At 39.4% G+C, this 17338-nt stretch overlaps 1 protein-coding gene across 2 annotated transcripts in view; it reads right to left on the reverse strand.

The window, feature by feature from the left end:
• Nucleotides 1-1526: 1526 nt before the first annotated feature.
• The window catches only part of LOC112154035 (protoheme IX farnesyltransferase, mitochondrial), a 29465-nt gene continuing 13653 nt past the window's right edge, over nucleotides 1527-17338 (reverse strand). The window contains exons 5-7 of one of the 2 annotated variants that reach the window (XM_024284619.2): nucleotides 8287-8357; nucleotides 4236-4468; nucleotides 1527-2240 (exon numbers count right to left, since the gene is read on the reverse strand). In XM_024284619.2, coding sequence (XP_024140387.1) covers nucleotides 1825-2240; nucleotides 4236-4468; nucleotides 8287-8357 — 720 coding nt within the window. In that variant the 3' untranslated portion in view covers nucleotides 1527-1824. The remainder of the gene's footprint in view (nucleotides 2241-4235; nucleotides 4469-8286; nucleotides 8358-17338) is intronic. The other variant, XM_036217292.1, reaches the window with a different exon arrangement.

Here is a 17338-nt window from a genome sequence, read left to right on the forward strand (position 1 = left end):
GTTATCTGACATACTTAAAATGTAAGCAAAAATGACAAAACTTAATTACCTAACACAAATTGACCAGAACTACAATCCCATTTTTTTTTTTCAAAACGTTTGCATGTTTCTTCAAAGCCAAAGAAGAGATAAAGGAGCTGCATGCAACTGTGGAGGTCTAGAACGGGTCTGTAACCTTTAAAAGGATCAAAAAAAAAAAAAAAAAAAAAACATTTGGACCATTTTTTAAGTGAACAAAACCCAGCAAGAGCCACAAAGCTTCACCTCAATGTATATAAAAAATACACTTTGTGTTTTTGTGGCCATTAAATCATTATTTTTTTACAAAAGGAAACTTTTAAATATTGCATTATTTGAATTATAGGTTTTTGAAGTTTGCATATTTAATCATTTTAGCTTTACTTTTGACACATGTAAGTTCCTTTCAAATTAAAACACCCTGTGTCAAATCCTGTAAGAAAGCAAAGTCAAACAGCATTTTCTATAATCTTTCATTGAGCTTTTCTTATTTTCTCAATTAACATTTACTATGCTGTAACAACAATAAGCCACCGATTTAAATCTTTTACCATCATTTTTCCTCACATTCTAAAAATCTAAAGAAAAATGACTAAACTAAATTAACTAAAGTTTTAATTGAAACTTTGTGCATTTTTTCAAAGCTTAAGAGCCACAATGGAGGGTTAAAAGAGCCGTTTGTGGCTCTGGAGCCTCAGGTTGCAGACCCCTGGTCTAGAACGATCAAAGTTTTTCAAACTTTCTTGTAAACTTTGAAAAATTTGCAGAAAAAAAATCATTTTAAGTGAAAGTTCTGCAAACTTTGTATCTGTGCTTTTATTTTGTAAAAATATCCATAAAAGTAATTAAAAATGGCACCATTTTCCTCATATTTGGGAAAAAAAGGTGGAAGTTATTTTAAACTTTTGAAAGCAAAACATCCTTTTTAAGTTTGTTTTCAGTCACAATTTTAGTAAAAAAAAAAAACAAACGAGCCACAAAACACAAGGTTACCTTTTATCTTGAGGATTTATGGTTAGAAATATCTCTGCAGGAGGAACAAAGCAGAGCTGGGATCTTCTACTCCTGCGGCGGATGTTACAAACGACGACAGGCCGTCACCCTGAAGCCCTGAGGTCAACATGGACATTCTATCCCCACACACTTTTCACGTTTTCCCTTTTTTTTGTCCGATTGTAACAGCTGGCCCCTCTCTGATATAAAACTCCACATCCGGTCAGACGCTGCAGGAGGATGTCGTTTCAGGTCTGCCCAGCCTTGGCTAAATCCCGCGAAGGGGGATGATGGCAACTCCGTGTGGAGAGCGGGTCCTCCACACGCACGGACGGACGGAATGGTAACCAAACACCCAAAAGGAGGGCAAACGGGGCAGAAGGGGAGCGCCTGTTGACTGACAGGCGCAGAGGTGGCCCGCCGAACGAAAACAGGTTCAAGTGATGAAGACAAGAACAGACGCACCTCGCCGAGTCAGCATCTCGACAGGGAAACACAGTAAAGAGGACAACAGGAACCATGAAATGTTTATTGTTCAAGCTTTTGCTCATACAGAATGCTTTTGGTTCCTTTCAGAATAAAGCGCCACAACACCAGCAAATGGAATAGGGTTTATAAACCGTTAATATTTACTCCAGATGAATTAAAAAATTAGGCATTTGTAATCCCCTTTGGGTAATCCAGGCGCTGAGGTGTGATTAAACTGTACAGGATCATTTATGACCAACAGAGATAAATACAGAATATGTACAGATACATATCCAGTCAGTTTATATAAAAAAAAACGGCTGTTTGTCCTGGAGTTCAGTCGCATTAATTAGCCGTGAGCGCCGACGGCGCCGACTCCTCGCCGTCTCTGCTGTACTTCTTGCAGGTGAGGGCCAGCAGCAGCAGCATGGGCAGGTGCCACAGGCTGCAGAAGAAGAGCTTGCGGGCGCTGTTGCGGTCTCCCTTCTGGCGAAAGCGAAAAGCCAGGTAGCTGATGTACAAGTTGATGGGTAAGGAGATGACGGGGAACGTCCAGGTGGTGACGTCCAGCACGGGCGCCACGGCGGACAGCCCGATGAGCGCCAGGCTGTGGCGCAGTGCCACGCGCTTGCACATGGAGGGGTGGGTGACGGACATCATGCGGTAGCCGCCGCGGGAGTAGTCCTCCCTCAGGTTCCAGCTGAGAGCGTTGAAGTGCGGGAACTGCCAGCTGTACAGGAAGCCGCCCAGCAGCAGAGCACCTGTGGGGGGGTAGAAAAGGGACGAGGAAGGAGGGGATTAATGAGGCTAAATATGGAGGCCGCACACTTTAAAGAAGTTCTTCTATTCAGTCGTAGAAGCAGCTGCTGAGATGAAAGACTTCATGTAGTTTAGTAGTTATTCATTTTCTTTCTCTCTCTTTTATTGTTTCAGTGAATCAAAACCATCAGTTTTTATTTGTAGGTAAATAAACAAAGTAAAAAAATTATATATATTTTTTATTTTTATTTTAGGTGTTTCGGTAAAATATGGTGACTATAAACATTGCTCAGAAAACATGTTGAGTGTTCATAAATGATTTGCAATAAAAAACAGCTGCTTGTAATTCATAAATCACACTAATATGAGGCATAAACATGAACTCCAGGGTCTCCCTGAGATGAAGCAGCACTGATGACACATATTTCATGCAGCTGTCATAACAAAACACTTGACGCGTCCAACATCGGCCGCCAAGTCTCTCCTAACTTGACTGAGCGTTACACGCGCTGAAACAATAGGGGGAATTGTATCGTGTGCTGTGAGATTAGGATGTTTAGATGTGTGAACACAAACACAACAAACAGTCCCGCCGAGTCAATATATGTGATGAAATAGGATAAAAAGCGAAACTTTTTGGCTCCATCTTAAAGACAAACTCTGATTAAAACTGTGTTTTTTCTGATGCTGGGGGACATTTTTAAGCTTAAAATAACATTTCTGGGTATTTCTTTATTCAAATCTAATCAGGACTGTATTTGTGACATAGACAATACACGGGGGCGGGGCTACAAGCTCCATTCTGATGAATCCATGAGTAGACAGATAGATCCCTGAACGTCTTCGTTTTCCTCGTCTGAGCTGGAATCTAGATCAGAACTGTACAGCTGGATAACTCCAATACAAGACAGTGCGCAGAACTTTTTTTTCCAATGATCTTTGATTGTCACTGGTGTCCGTAGCATGAAATCCTGTCCACCTTCATCCGGATTTATCATGGGCTGGATAACACGTCAATGTAAGGCTTGGGTCATCTGGACCCCATAAGATAGCACAAGGGTGAAATGGTGCACCACAAATAAACTGACTGACTTGTGTTTAGGTTTTTGCATTCATGTTGTGTTGGTTTTCTCACGTTCATGTGTGTTTTTTGAGTCATTTTTTCAATCATTCCAACACAACAAACACAGAGATTTTCTAAGTGTGTGTTTTTTCTCTAAATGACAGCAACCAATTGGTGTAATTGGCTCAAAAATAGGAATAAAAAACAGATTCCATGTTGTTTCTTTCTCATATGAGGTCGTTTATCAAAAAAGTCCCGCCCACAATTCAGAATTGAATTTCTAATGAACTACTGCTGCTCTACAGAAACTATGTCCTAAAAAATGACAGTTTTTTTAAAATAAAAACAGCATAATCATCAATAAAAAAAAACTGGGAAATAATTTTCAATAGATCAAAAGACGATCAGAGTGGGACTTTAATGTGAATTTAATCAAAGTTTGACCTGAAAAAAAAAACCCACTTTTTTTTGTTTTGTTGGATGGGATTCAGGTTCTAAAAGAGTTTGAAGAATTTCTCCATAGTAATTGATAAACTTGAAAAAGAACTATTTTCTAATGTTAAATTACATTTAAATACATTTATATCTGGGTATTTTATATTTTTCTTAAAATTTAAGTCAAAATGAAAGATGCAAATGTCAATTAGGAAAAGTACTGTAAACGTAGTGAAAAGAAAAACTGGATCCTATACATAACTTTTTGAAAGATTTTGCACTAAAACTTCTTTTATTTCCATTAACTTTGTGGTTTGATGTTGAACACAGTAAAAAGTGTCTGTGACAGACTGACAGTCTGTTCAGGGTATTGTTCAATAGTATCTGGGTTGGCTACATAACCCCATGACCCCAGAAGGGATTCAGCAGGTTCTGAAGATGAACACATTGACGGAATAATATGTACATTGATGTGGATGTGTCCGTTTGGGAGGCATACCTGGCTCCAGACAGCCCGTGGCGGCGGTCCAGCCCATCACGGGAGGGATTGCCCCGACCAGCGCTCCGACCCAGGTGTTGGTGATGCTGAGTCTTTTAAGTGGCGTGTAGCAACAGGTGTACAGAAAGATGTTGAGGGCGCCCAGGAAGCCCGTTAAAGGGTTTACTGCCAGGGTGAGCAGAGCGACTCCAGAAACGCCACAAGCCAGGGCAAATGACACGGCGTGTAGGGGACTGATAAGAAACAAAGAGAAACGGAGGGGAGGGATCAGCTATATCAGCGAGATAAAGCCAGACAAGACTAAACTTACAAAGAGCAGAGCAAAACTACTTTGGGAGCAGTGGGATGATAAAGTTTAGTGGCTTGTGCAGACACCAGATAAGAGCGATAGCTCTACGTGATCAGAACACACGCATCAATGCGGGGAGCGTTTAGCCACGGCCGACTCCCAAACGAGACGCTCGTCTGATAAGAGTCTGTCAGGGATAAAAGTGTTCCTGTAGGATGAAGAGCGAGCCAGAAGATCAAAACCTGAAGAAAACCACAGAGGCTCGGGGTTGTAGCCGGATGAACACTTCCTTCTCCGCCTCCTCCTCTTGAACTCAAAGGTCTGGTTCAAATTCACCAGTAAACGCTCCATAAATTAAAGAGTGCGTAGATTCAAATCTTGACCAAACGCTGTTTTTTTTCTTCAAAAAGCTTTTATTTCAATGCAGTGAGTTTGGTTCAATAATGTGATTAGTGGTGCAGTGTCTGTTTCATGTGGGTAGAAGTTGGGCTGTGCAGGCTGTCTTTGAGCTGTTGACAGTTTGTCTGTGGGCCGGCTCGGTGGGGGTCGGGGGAAGTGGGGTACGTCACGCCACCTGAGCCGAGTTTCCAGGCGTGCGCTATCCTTCTGACACAGCAGCACATGTGATAATCGGAGGATGATGTCGATGGAGAAAACCCAGCGAGGTTAGAGAGGGACAGTGGAAAAAAACAACTAAAAAAACAGAGATGCTAAATTTACTACCGTATTTTCCAAAATATACGGTGTTCTTAAAAGCCTTTCTTTTTTCAAAAAACTACAGTGAGCCGTATAATTTGAAGCGCTATATTTAAATGGAATAATTCCCGTGTGTTTACAGATATTGAAGCAATTTTAAGAAGTCAAAATGTAAGGTGGTTATTTTTACAAGTTTCAAACTAGACTGTGTGTTGCTGACGACATTCTAACACAGCTAATGTGTAGCGGTGTCAGACTGTTTTTTTTTTTTTATTGTATTACTAACAAGGTTGGGAGTTAGCGCAGCCATAGTAATGTTCAACTGTTTTTACATGTTGCAAATAAGGTTGGGAGTTAAAAGAATTGTTACTACGCTAACGTGGCTAACGTGTAGCATGATACCAACAAGTTGTAGAGTTACTGTGAACGCAGTTCATCAAGTCAGACTGAATGACAAATTTATATCTGTGTCTTTTGTCTTGTTTAATGTGCTTTATTCAACAGAGTATTAAGACAACCATAAAAGGGGAAAAAGATTAATATGAAAGAATTAGGTCGTAACAGCGTGAAAAATGTAAAGAAATGATTAGTTCGTAAAACAATGAGAAAAAAAACCTACAATTTTAAGGTAGTAAAATTATGATAAAAGTTGGGAATTTAAGAAAATAAACTTGTAAAATTATGAAAAACAAAGTTACAATTTTAAAAGAATATGGTAGTAAATATGAGAAAAAAAGTTGTGAATTTGAGATAATAAACTTACAAAATTAGGAGAAAAAAAGTTAGAATTATAAAAGAATATGGTAGTAGAATTATGCGAAAAAAGTTGTGAATTTTGGATAGTAAACTTGCAAAATTATGAGAAAAAAGTTAGAATTATAAAAGAATATAGTAGTAAAATTATGTGAAAAAAGTCATATATTGAAGAAAATAAACTGATAAAATAATTTCAAATAAGTTGTAATTTTACAATCTTTTTCAAACATAAAGCTGTTTGTGAAAGCCTTCATCCACACTAAATCTATCAATGCTACAAGGCTTTTGTTTATCTACAGTACTACGATGCATTTGGACATCTACAGCTGTATGCTATGCCAAACAACGTAAACAGAAATCCACTCCCTGTGAATTGAATTTTCATCTGAAGAGGCCCAGTTTCCAGAAAATTACTTTTAATAAAACAATAATGACTCGTTAAACAACCTAATATTTTCTTATTTGTTAAACCAATACTGATGTAATTGCTTATAATGCGATCTATGTCTCTCATAATGTATTGGTGCTTTTTTTTTGTTTTTTTTGTATTTTTCTTAGCAAATGGTCTTTCACCTGATTATTTTATTACTTTAATCTCGTAAATTCTCAAGTTATAATTTATGAAATTATAACTTTATTCTCATAAAGTTTCAACTTCTTTTCCCCAAAATGCCAACTTTTTTTCTCATGTATTTATTTATTTATTGCTTTAGTTTGGTGCATCTTATATAGGACACAATTTCCAAAATAGAGCGTTCATTGAAGGTGCACCTTATGATCTGGTGAAAATAAAATGCCCAATAAAAAAATGAATTTTTGAAGGATGTCTGAAACAAGACAAAAACACAATTTTTGTCACTTGAAACAGACTTGATGAAGAGTTGTCTAGATTAGAAACAACACTCCCACACAGAGACATCATTAATCTCGACCCGATAAGACCGACAGGCAACGACTTGATCAAGAGCCATTTGGGAGGAATCCTTCAACATTCACAGTCACCTCTTAAAGTGTAATTATCTGTGACTCAGCAACTGCAAAGCGTTTATCCTCTTCTGGGAGCCACAAAACGGCCCGTTGTGCCCAACCTGAAAGCTTTTCATCATAACCACAAGCGCTGTCGTCGATGCTGACAGGACCACCGACATTCCAGCACTATTGGTGTCCCGACGAACTTCAACACCCATATTGTTGAGATCAAGTCGAGCAATGCAAAGTGGAGGGACTATCATTTGGCCTTAACACAAACACAGAGTGTGTAAAACCCGGCCTTATTGATGGGTTGTTTGACAGGACGGTCCAGCTTTCCATCTGCTCTCCATCCTCACACAGGACCGTGTGGTTTAAAGAGAGCAGAGAGACCGGTGGAAACGAGGAGAAAGAGTCTGGCCGTCACAGTGACATACAGACATGACGAAAAAAAGAGGGAAAAAAGCAGTTTAAACTGTCAAAAAACTGTTTTAATAACCACTCTAACAGCTCTAGTGTCGACTTTTAAACGGGTCAGTGAAGAATTTCTGGAACTTGAACAAGACCGTTGAACCCCAGTTCTCACACCAACAGAACTCTTTAACAGTCTAGCTCCAATTATGGCTTGAATATACATTAGGAGTTCCTATGTGTACTTTTCTAGGCGACTAGTGAAAGGCGCGCTTTCTTCTTACGTCAATGTGTTGTTTGTTTTGGTGCGATCCGGGAAGGAGTAAACTGCAGAGGATGCAGTTTCCAAGCATTGACAATGTGGCTGGTTTGTGTTTCCACTGGTTCACGCATCGCTGACTATCTGTGCTCGTGCGCGTACTCACTGCTCAAGATTGACAGCTTCACAAAGAGGGCAGGTAGGTACAAGTAAATCCAGTCACGGAGAGATCTGCCACAGTTCACTGTACAGAGGTTATTAAACAGAGGAGGTGCTGAACCACAACTTTTGGCTTACTACTGCTTTTTGAAAAATCCTACTTTTAGAGAAAAACACCCCAAAGCTTGCTTCGAAGGAATAACTAAAAATCAGTATGGGGAGCAGTGTTTTCCCCTACTTTTGAAAAATATACCCTCATATCTAAAGGTTGTTTCATTCCAATTGATGAAAAATGAAAGGATCAAGTCAGAGAGCAAGAAAACAGAAGCACGATTTGTCATTCACCCAGCGTGAACGGTACAAAACCATAGCTTTGGTGGCCAAGAAGCTGTCAGAAAATGTCCATTTCTCTCCTAAACGCTGTCAAGACATACTGTTGAAAAGAAAGAGTGCAGATGCCCATGCCAAATCAAGGAAAACAATTCTTACGTAAACAAGGAAGACGTCCGTACCTGATCTGTCCTCTGACAAGAGGACGGTTCTTCGTGCGGTTCATGTTGGAGTCAAAGGGCACCTCAAAGTACTGTGGAGACAGAACGACAGGCGGGTTAATGAAGGTGACGGACGACAGGGATATATTGTTCCAGATAAAATTCACAGCTACACAAAAACCAGGCAGGAAATGAACTGTCAAGTTTTATGATTAGTTTCCCCACAACTCCTACGGTGTAGTTCAAAAGGTACAGATGCCTCAAAGGTGTGAATGGAAAAAAAGAAATAAAACACGAGACGATTGACTATTTTACGAAGTGCATCATCAAGTAAAAACAGGACAGTTGCAGCCTCAGCAGTCCTTTATCAGAATCACAAATCATTCAGCTAACAGTCTAATATTTCAGAGTGGATGTAGGAGGCGGCAAGTTTGGTGAGGGGGTGTTCGCGGTAAAGGTGCTCTGGGACACCACTATGTGAAAAACTACTTATACTCCCGTTTTATGATCAGCTCTGGAGGAGTATGCTTCAAAGTGCTCCCTCGAGATCGGCAATGTGTGACTAAAATGCAAACATATGGAGCGCTTAAATGCAGGAACCGGCCAAACTGCATGTGTTTGTGCATAAAGGCACCAAAGATGTGTGAACTCGCTTTCCCTATGAAGCTCCCAACTAATGACGAAAACAGAAGACGGCCCAGGATGCATCTCTTCTGATATATGGTGCACATAAAAGGTTTAATAAACAAATAATCCAGTTTGACGGAGTTCCCACACTCCGTGACACCAAACGACTTAAGTTTATCAAAATAAAACCCTGAACTGTACTTGACAGAGCTGAGTTTAGGGGCGAGCTGCAATGTGTCATAAAGGGATACTAGTGTTGTGGCATCCAAACTCTGGAGCATTAAAAGCCATAAAATCAAATAAAAATGTTGCTGTGGTAAACTACTTTGCTGACGCACAGCTGTGTATGTGGGCTTTTGGACCCCAAGGCCCCAGACATAGGTGTTAATTCTATTTCCTGGGTCAGGAAATACGTCAAGAGGTCAGGGGCCACATGAGAGAGGAGTGCACTTTGTGGCCAGGGTAGAGCGGAGCGGTGCTGAGGCCTTAGACGGGCCCAGAGCCAAGCTCGCTGCAGCTCTGCACACATAAAACGAACCCTCTTAAGTTTCCGAAAAGCAAAATCCCACATGTTTCAAAGAAAAACGAAGAGAAAATTTACTGTGGAGGACAGATCTAATTCATTGTTAACACACCTGTGCAATAAAGTGTATCACACTCAACCAAAAAACATATTTTTTTTAAGAAATCATTGAGTGTTGAGTGCTGATGATTTACTGTGAATGTCATTCAATTTGTCTACCCCATTGCAAGTGCTTTGCTGTCATTTCAAAATTTGTCCAGGCCTGCTCTGGTTCCTTCCCTTTCTGCCTTTCAAGTTAGCCTTCCTCATCTGGTTTGCATCAGCTGGCCTCTAAGCCCATGTCATTATTTCCGCCAACAATGCCATGTGTTACAAAAAAGGCAATAAAGCCACTCAAGCACTTGTGTTCGTGTGCCATAGCAGGTAGGTCTGATGTTTAATACCAACAGGTCTGAAGCTAACTGGAGGAGGCTATGGCAGGGCTCACAGAAACAATGTATATTAGGAGTGTCAGAAAATATGAATTCAGTGAAATATCACAATACTTTATTTGGAGAAAAGGTAAAAGTTCTGATTTTTTAACAACGTCCAAACCGCACCGCTACCAGTCCGCCTCGACTAATACTCAAATGTCTGTATATTGACTTAACATTGAAACTGAACATCCCAGATGTGTGAATCACGATCTTTGAAAATAGACTATTTTCTGTTTAAAATAATAATAAAAAGATCATGGTTAAAATTTCTGCCCTTTCTGCACTTGTATATTAGGGGTGTAAGAAAATATCAATCCAGTGAAATATCACAATACTGGCAATACTTGTATCGATTTGAAATACTGCCAAGGCGATATTTAATTATTATTTAAAAAGCAAACATTTAGTGTAGTCTTACTTATGTTTTCCACTTAAATATTTCCTAAATTACCAAAATCAGTTTGTTTATGGGATACAATTGCAGTGCTTATACTTTGATCATTAAATAACATGTTTTTGCGTCAGTAATATCTCAAGATATATACTTTTAAAAAGAGCAAGCAAGCTATCAAAGTATATATATATATATATATATATATATGGGTATTTTTTATTCAAATTTTTGTGAATCAGGAGCAGACAAAAAAGGGAGTTTTAAAAAGGTTGTAATTGTTACGCAGAAGTTACAACCAGTGGGCAACGAGTTCCGTTCTTATGCACCCTCTTGTCAGTGAATAAATCCATGTCTTTGTTTTCCTTGTCCAAGCTGGACATGAACATGTTAAAAACACAATTTTCAATTTTGTGGATCTTTAATGTCTGATTCGTCCTTTATAATAAGAATGAATGAATGAAATGGTTTATTTCAAGCAATCAGGTCACAATACATGACATAACATATCACTTAGTTAATCACGACCTGGAACCGGACGTTTTTAAGAAAAAATACGTTTGATCATTCCTTGGTCTTGTATACATTATATTGTTGTTGAAATGTCTTTATTTTCTTTTTCTTCACAAGTAATATCAAAAAATGTTCTGTGTTCTTGATCTTCTATATGGACTATACCATGTTACATTTTGGATTCCTGTTGTACTTCATTTCACATATGACATACTCTACTGTGGGATGGACCCATGTGAGATCAAAGGCATTCTATGATTCTGTAGTTCCAGTTAAATAGAATGTTTTTGTTGCTTAAAATGCAGATTTCTTTGTTTTTAGTAGGTGGACTCAGCGTTAAATTAACCAAACCTTTGATAGGACTATTCTTTTTTTCATGCTTTGTCTTGGCTTTTACTTAAGTCTTTTCTTTAAATGTAACTTCTCAAAATTACAATAAAAAGGTAACAAGTTTTTACAATTGTACATTTCCCTCAGAAAATGTTCATATCAAAACTAGCTACTGCTATTGCATCACCAATCTTGTGTTGGGGATTAAAACGGAAGTTACGAAGACAACGTGTCTGCTTTCAATTAAGAGCCCGTACACAAAACCTATAATTGTGGGGCAATTATCTTCCAGATGATGAAGATGAAAACCAGACAAGACACTCGAGTACAGCAGAGAAGGAAAGGGGGCGTTCAGCTGCCAGATCCTCCGAGCTATCAAAGGCAGAACGACCCACAGCCAACCAGCAGGTCAGAATTGATAACAGGCTGTGGGAGTCACTTCCCATTCTGGGGTGGACATTAGAAAAGACAAAACTGGTGTATATTATGGGAGCACTTACTAAACTGCACGTTTTTAATGATTGTATTTTATTTTTTTAAATTGTGAAAAAAAACTTTTTTTTTACATTGGTTTGTAAAAGTAAACAAAGTGATCTTGTACTCCACCACAGTGGAGTACAAGGAATATAATCCTGACAGTAATTCTGTAAAGCGATAGGCTGATAAAGGCAGTAGATTGTTTACTCCAGAGGAAAGAGTGTGCTTAAAAGCAGGAAGAGCCGGAGCTAAGCAGCTGTGCGGCTTTAGCTCACAGAAACACCAGCCGCTCAAATCCAGGTGCACGAGCTAAAACCAACAATCACAAGTCATCGCTTGTCAGAATTTAACGTGTTTGTACATCCAAGTTCAATGATAAATTCAAACTTCCACTGAGGTGGGTGGCACAATGTTGCATGCAAGCCAAGTCTACTTAGAGGGAAACAAAGGCCCCTTCAACACCAACTGTGAACTGTCTCTGATCAAGCACTTGAGAAGCAAGAAGCCAAAGATGCACACAGATTAAGCTTCTCTTAGAAGTCACAAATTCAATGGTTCAGGCCAACAATGCCCTGAAGAGAATCTAAATAAGGGAGACAGAAAACCAGACATGGTGTGCATCCTGTCACAAAAGCATGCAGCTCTTGAATTCGCAAGGTATTTCAAGGTGTCTCTTTGTGTACTAACATGCACATCTGTAGTTAAAAGGATTTTGGAGTTGTATAGGTTGCTATGACTGTATGGTACTTTCATGAAGATCATTTTTAATAGTGAAACACATCATAGGTTAACAAGGGCACCGAATGAAAGTTGCCTCTGATCTGCGCAAAACGCTTTCACGTAAAGTGAACCAGGCGTTAGGAGTGGCAGGTGAATCTTGCAGTTTCCTAAAGGTTTGTTGAAATAGAACGTATGCTTGTCAAACATGTGGTAAGTGCATTGTAAAGTAGTTGTAAAACGTATGCAAGCGGTATGCACAATTGAACAAAACACTAATTGTAAGTAAAGCATTAGTTGCAACTACTCTTACAGCTGGATACCGGATGCTTACAGGCAAAAAATGGTCAAACTTGTACAGGGCGTGAAAACGCAAACAGTACTAACAGGCCCCACCCCCAACTTGCAGGATATGGAGAGCATATGTGAAAAAAAAAAAAGTGCGTAAGATCTCACCCTTACTTACCCTTTCGTGTTGAACAAGTGTTTACTACAACCAGTCTCCCGCAGGTTACCCATGGAAAAAAATGTACATAAACATTTTCACTCTACGGGCTTTATCAAGTGGTCTACGACCTTACTACATCATTTGAGCCACAAGCCATTCCCCATACAGGCTTGCCTATTTTGATCCCGCACACAGCCCGTATCTAGCCATTAGTCGCAGTCAACTGAAAGCATTTTTTCACTTTTGTTTCTGTCACCAAATTATACAACTTTCTTGATAGTGGAAACACAAATATGCTTATTTGATGATCTTCAATGCAAACCAGGAACTCTTTGTTTCAAGGTAGGGGTTACAAGTGTAAATAATATATAAAAAAAACACTGTGATGTCTAAATCCCAGTGAAACTGTCTGTAAAGCTATTCTTATGCCTGCATTTGTTAAGGCACTTTGTGTCTCCACAAGAGGTAACCAATAAAGTTAAACTTTTGGGTCTACATACTGGACCTCTGCTGCTTCACAGCACAGCCGCCTTCTGTTCTTGACAGGCACCACTTTACAGACTGCACTACTCAGTCTGGCCAAAGAATGGATCACGTCTTGCTTTCAGCTGTGAGCTGAACCTGCACCTAGCTCCCTTTATAGAGGCCTGTGCAGCTCTGCTGGCAGCAGTTCAGTTGGCAAAGCCTAAGTCTTGATTAATGAGCTGAGCGTGAGACACTGGAGTGCTAAACTGTCCCCCATGTTAATCAGCCAATTAATGCCGAGCAGAGCCGCATTACCTCTGCCCCGCCGATAATTAGTCCCTTAACTTTTGAAGATATGAGAAAGGATATGAGGAAGATTACTGCAGAGATGAGATATAAGAGGCTGAACACATCACGAGGTGAATTAAAAAAAAACAATAAAAAAATGTAAAATCTGAGGAAAAAAAACACAACTTCATATTTACATTTTTGTTGAAAAACAACGTTTTATTGTGTGAATTAAGATGTGTTGTGATTTGTGTTTAGTTATTCTTCATTTTTATTGTATATTCAAAAATAGTATAATGGCCATATTTGGTGTATTTGACTGATCACTACCATTCATTTCAGTTCAATCATGATTTTCTAAATGTTTTGGAATGAACACTAAATTAGATTTGATGAATTACATCATTGCTTTTTTCCCCTTCCACTTTTTCTACCACAAAATCAAGGTTGCCAATTCACTAAGGAGAATTGTGTCCATGTTTTATGTGATTTTATGCATTAAACATTAAGGATTAATACTAACTGTAAAGGGTTTTATATGTTGAATACACGTAACAAAAAATAAACATTGATGTTGAGACCTAGCCTTATTATTTGATGTATTTCACATAGTTTACCAGCTTTTTTTGTCTTTTATCAACTGTCTACATAAGGAAGAATATTTACTATAAAAATGCTAAAAGTTTAATTGCTTACTTTGCATGTCGCAGACTTCAGTAATATAGACTAAGACTGTGTCTTTTGCTAAGAAGGACAACCCAAATTACAAAGCATTTACTAATATTGAGGTCAGTTTGGTTGATGAGAAATCTTTCAGATCATGAGGTCTATTTTCACGCATGTATTGCCTCGTTTCCTCTGAGCGGTACGGACCAGAACAGTCCCTTCTTGGCCGGTTTAGAATGGTCCGAACAATACAAGTGAGCGTTGGACCATCACAGCGCATGGGGAGTGCAGACCGATGACGTAGCTGTGCGTCAAATCGGTGCGACTACAGCGAAAGAGAAGCTGCATAATTTGACTCATAAATGGACGGAAAATTAAAAAGACTAATTAATCAATGGGTTTTATCGTGTGATGACAGAAGCTCCGCCTTAACGAGTCCATTGCATTTTTCTATGGACCTACAACCAACAGGGTACCAGAAATGGTACCAGTTTGTTCTGTTTACTGGGTTAATTTTGTAACATAAACGTTCAAAAGTCTAGTCTGGCCTGGTCTAGTCCGGTCTGGACTGCTCAGTGGAAACAAGGCATATGTTACACGTTAAGATTATTGTGAGGGTAAAAACGTTGGAAGAGTATATGTGCTGCTTCATTGTACACATGGGAAAAATCAGACTCATATTTACTTATGTCTACGTTCAGTCATTAAGCCAAAACTTTTACCAAAACTACTACAGGGTTCATTTTAATTAAAGGGAACGTTGGGGTTAACCCTTTAACACCATTGCTTTAACTCCAGTGTTGACATTCTTTTGACGACCATAACTCAACCATTTACGTAACTAAGGAAATCCATTCTAAAGGAGAGAAAAGCAGCCTTGCACTGATACGCAACCCTTCAAAGTTGTATTTACACAATTTACAGCATAAATGAGCTGTTATTGGTGCAAAAGCCACTTTTCTTCACGTCAGAAGAATCAGCTGATTCACATTGATTAAACGAATGAAGAGTTACGGTATGTCAGATCGTGTTATATTGATGTTACCAGTGACATGTCCGGTGTTTAAGGGTTAAGTGTCTTGCCAAAGGAAAAAACTGTTGACGACAAACAAGACTGTGATCAGAAATTCAAATAAACCCCCAGACTTTTGCTGAAACCCAGTAAGGAGCAGCCATAGTTTTTTTTTAATGGGAAATTGGTTTAAATCTAAAAAGATTGGTAGAGCTGGGTTTGGTACCATTTGCTACATCAGAGCGACATCTAACCATGCTGGCTAACACACTTCCTCTCCATCCAGCAAAAACTTTAAAAAACATTGGGAATTCCTCTGGAAAACTGCCCGGTCATATCTCTAGTCTCAGTCTGATAACTGAACTCTGCCCCTAATGAGGCCATTTCAAACCAGCTTGTAATTGCCATTAGCTACACAGACACTGCCTTATATTCAGCTGCGCAAATTGTGGGAAAACACATCAGGGAAAGCTGAATACATGGAATTAGGCCCTGTGTGTATGTGTGTGTGGTCACTTGTTTAAAAAGAAATAAACAGTCCTTTCCGCCGTGAGCGGGCATTTGCAAATAACTGTGAGGGTGTGACTGACATGACATGAAGTTTAAAAGCCTTTCAGCAGTAGGGGAGCAGCTGAAAGTGGGGCATGCGCATGACCATGTGTATTTTTGAGAGAATGCAAGTGTTTAGATATTCTGTCCGCGGCTGCGTCTGACCACAAGCAGACTGGAACGAAGTGTATATGTGTGTGTGTGAGTGAGTGTGTCAGTCCCAAATTTAGTCTGATATTTGCCCAGAAGATCCTAAAAAATGCCTCAGTGAATATGAAGGGATATATAGCAATATCTGAAGCTTCCAAAGGTTTTGTGCGAACACAACAGCAGCCGACACTACCTCAGTAGGGTTTGGGCGGTTAGGGGCGGCCGTGGTGCAGCGGTAGGGCGGTCGACTCCTGATCAGAAGTGAGCGGGTTCGACTCCGCCTTGCCCACCCATGTGTCGAAGTGTCCTTGGGCAAGACACTGAACCCCGAATTGCCTCTGGTGGGAGGTTGGCGCCAGTGTTTGGCAGCGGAGCCACCACCAGTGTATGAATGTGTGCGTGAATGGGTGAATGGGTCTGTGACTGTGAAGCGCTTTGGGCCCTCGAAGGAGGGTAGAAAGCGCTATACAAGTATACGCCATTTACCATTTACCATTTGTTTCCTGGAAAAGTTGATCCATTGAAAGAAAAAAAAAACGTCACCAGATCACATAGACAGGATCTTTTAAGGCCAATCAAAGCAAAATTGAGACAACTATGGGATGAATCATGGATCTCATGCTACATTCAGACAGGGCACGGAAACACACGTTCAAGTGACCAGTTTCAAAGAAAAGTCTATGTAAACGCAGATATATGCGTATTTTGGGCTTCTGCAACCAAAACTCTGTTCATTTGGTGTTGCTAAGAAAATTTTTTGGCCTCTACATACAAAACAAAGCAATTGAGCACATGTCAAAAGCTAAACCAGTTGAACTTTGACCAATGTACTTAGATTTGGTAGTGACCTGTGTCTTTTACAACACGGAAGTGGCAACAATTTAAAAAATCCATCATAAAGGAGAAATTCTTTCTATTCCATCTAATATTTGATGGAGTGATACATCAAACAAAGAGCATTTCCAGGTCAGTGCAACATTCAAGGCAAATTGACATTCCACCACATGCTAGTTTTTATATATATATATTTTTTGTTTGCACTATGACAAAACAATAGTTTTTTCAGCCTTTTTAGAAAAACTAATCAGGATACCATTATTATAAGGTACTCTTTTCTTTGTAAAAACAATGATTTGCTAAAAGCACAAACATAACAAAAACAGCTATAATTTTTACAAACATCCAGGTGAGGTTCAGCTACAAAGAAAAGGCCCCGTCTAATGTAAAGAGTAAGGATGGGTCAGTGTCTGAGTAAATATGTATGTATGTGTTACACACACCCAAAGAAACACAGACTTTGAAGTGTCTTTAAAGAGTAATAAGCAGTTAGACATCGACAGTCAGGCTGACTCCTGTGTCATAATAGACCTGCGCCTCCTTTTAACTCACCGGCATTGTTTACAACACGTCACAGTCAGACAGGAGACACCCAGCAGAGAGA

This window comes from Oryzias melastigma, linkage group LG19 (assembly GCF_002922805.2).
Source record: "Oryzias melastigma strain HK-1 linkage group LG19, ASM292280v2, whole genome shotgun sequence".
Classification (NCBI taxonomy): domain Eukaryota; kingdom Metazoa; phylum Chordata; class Actinopteri; order Beloniformes; family Adrianichthyidae; genus Oryzias; species Oryzias melastigma.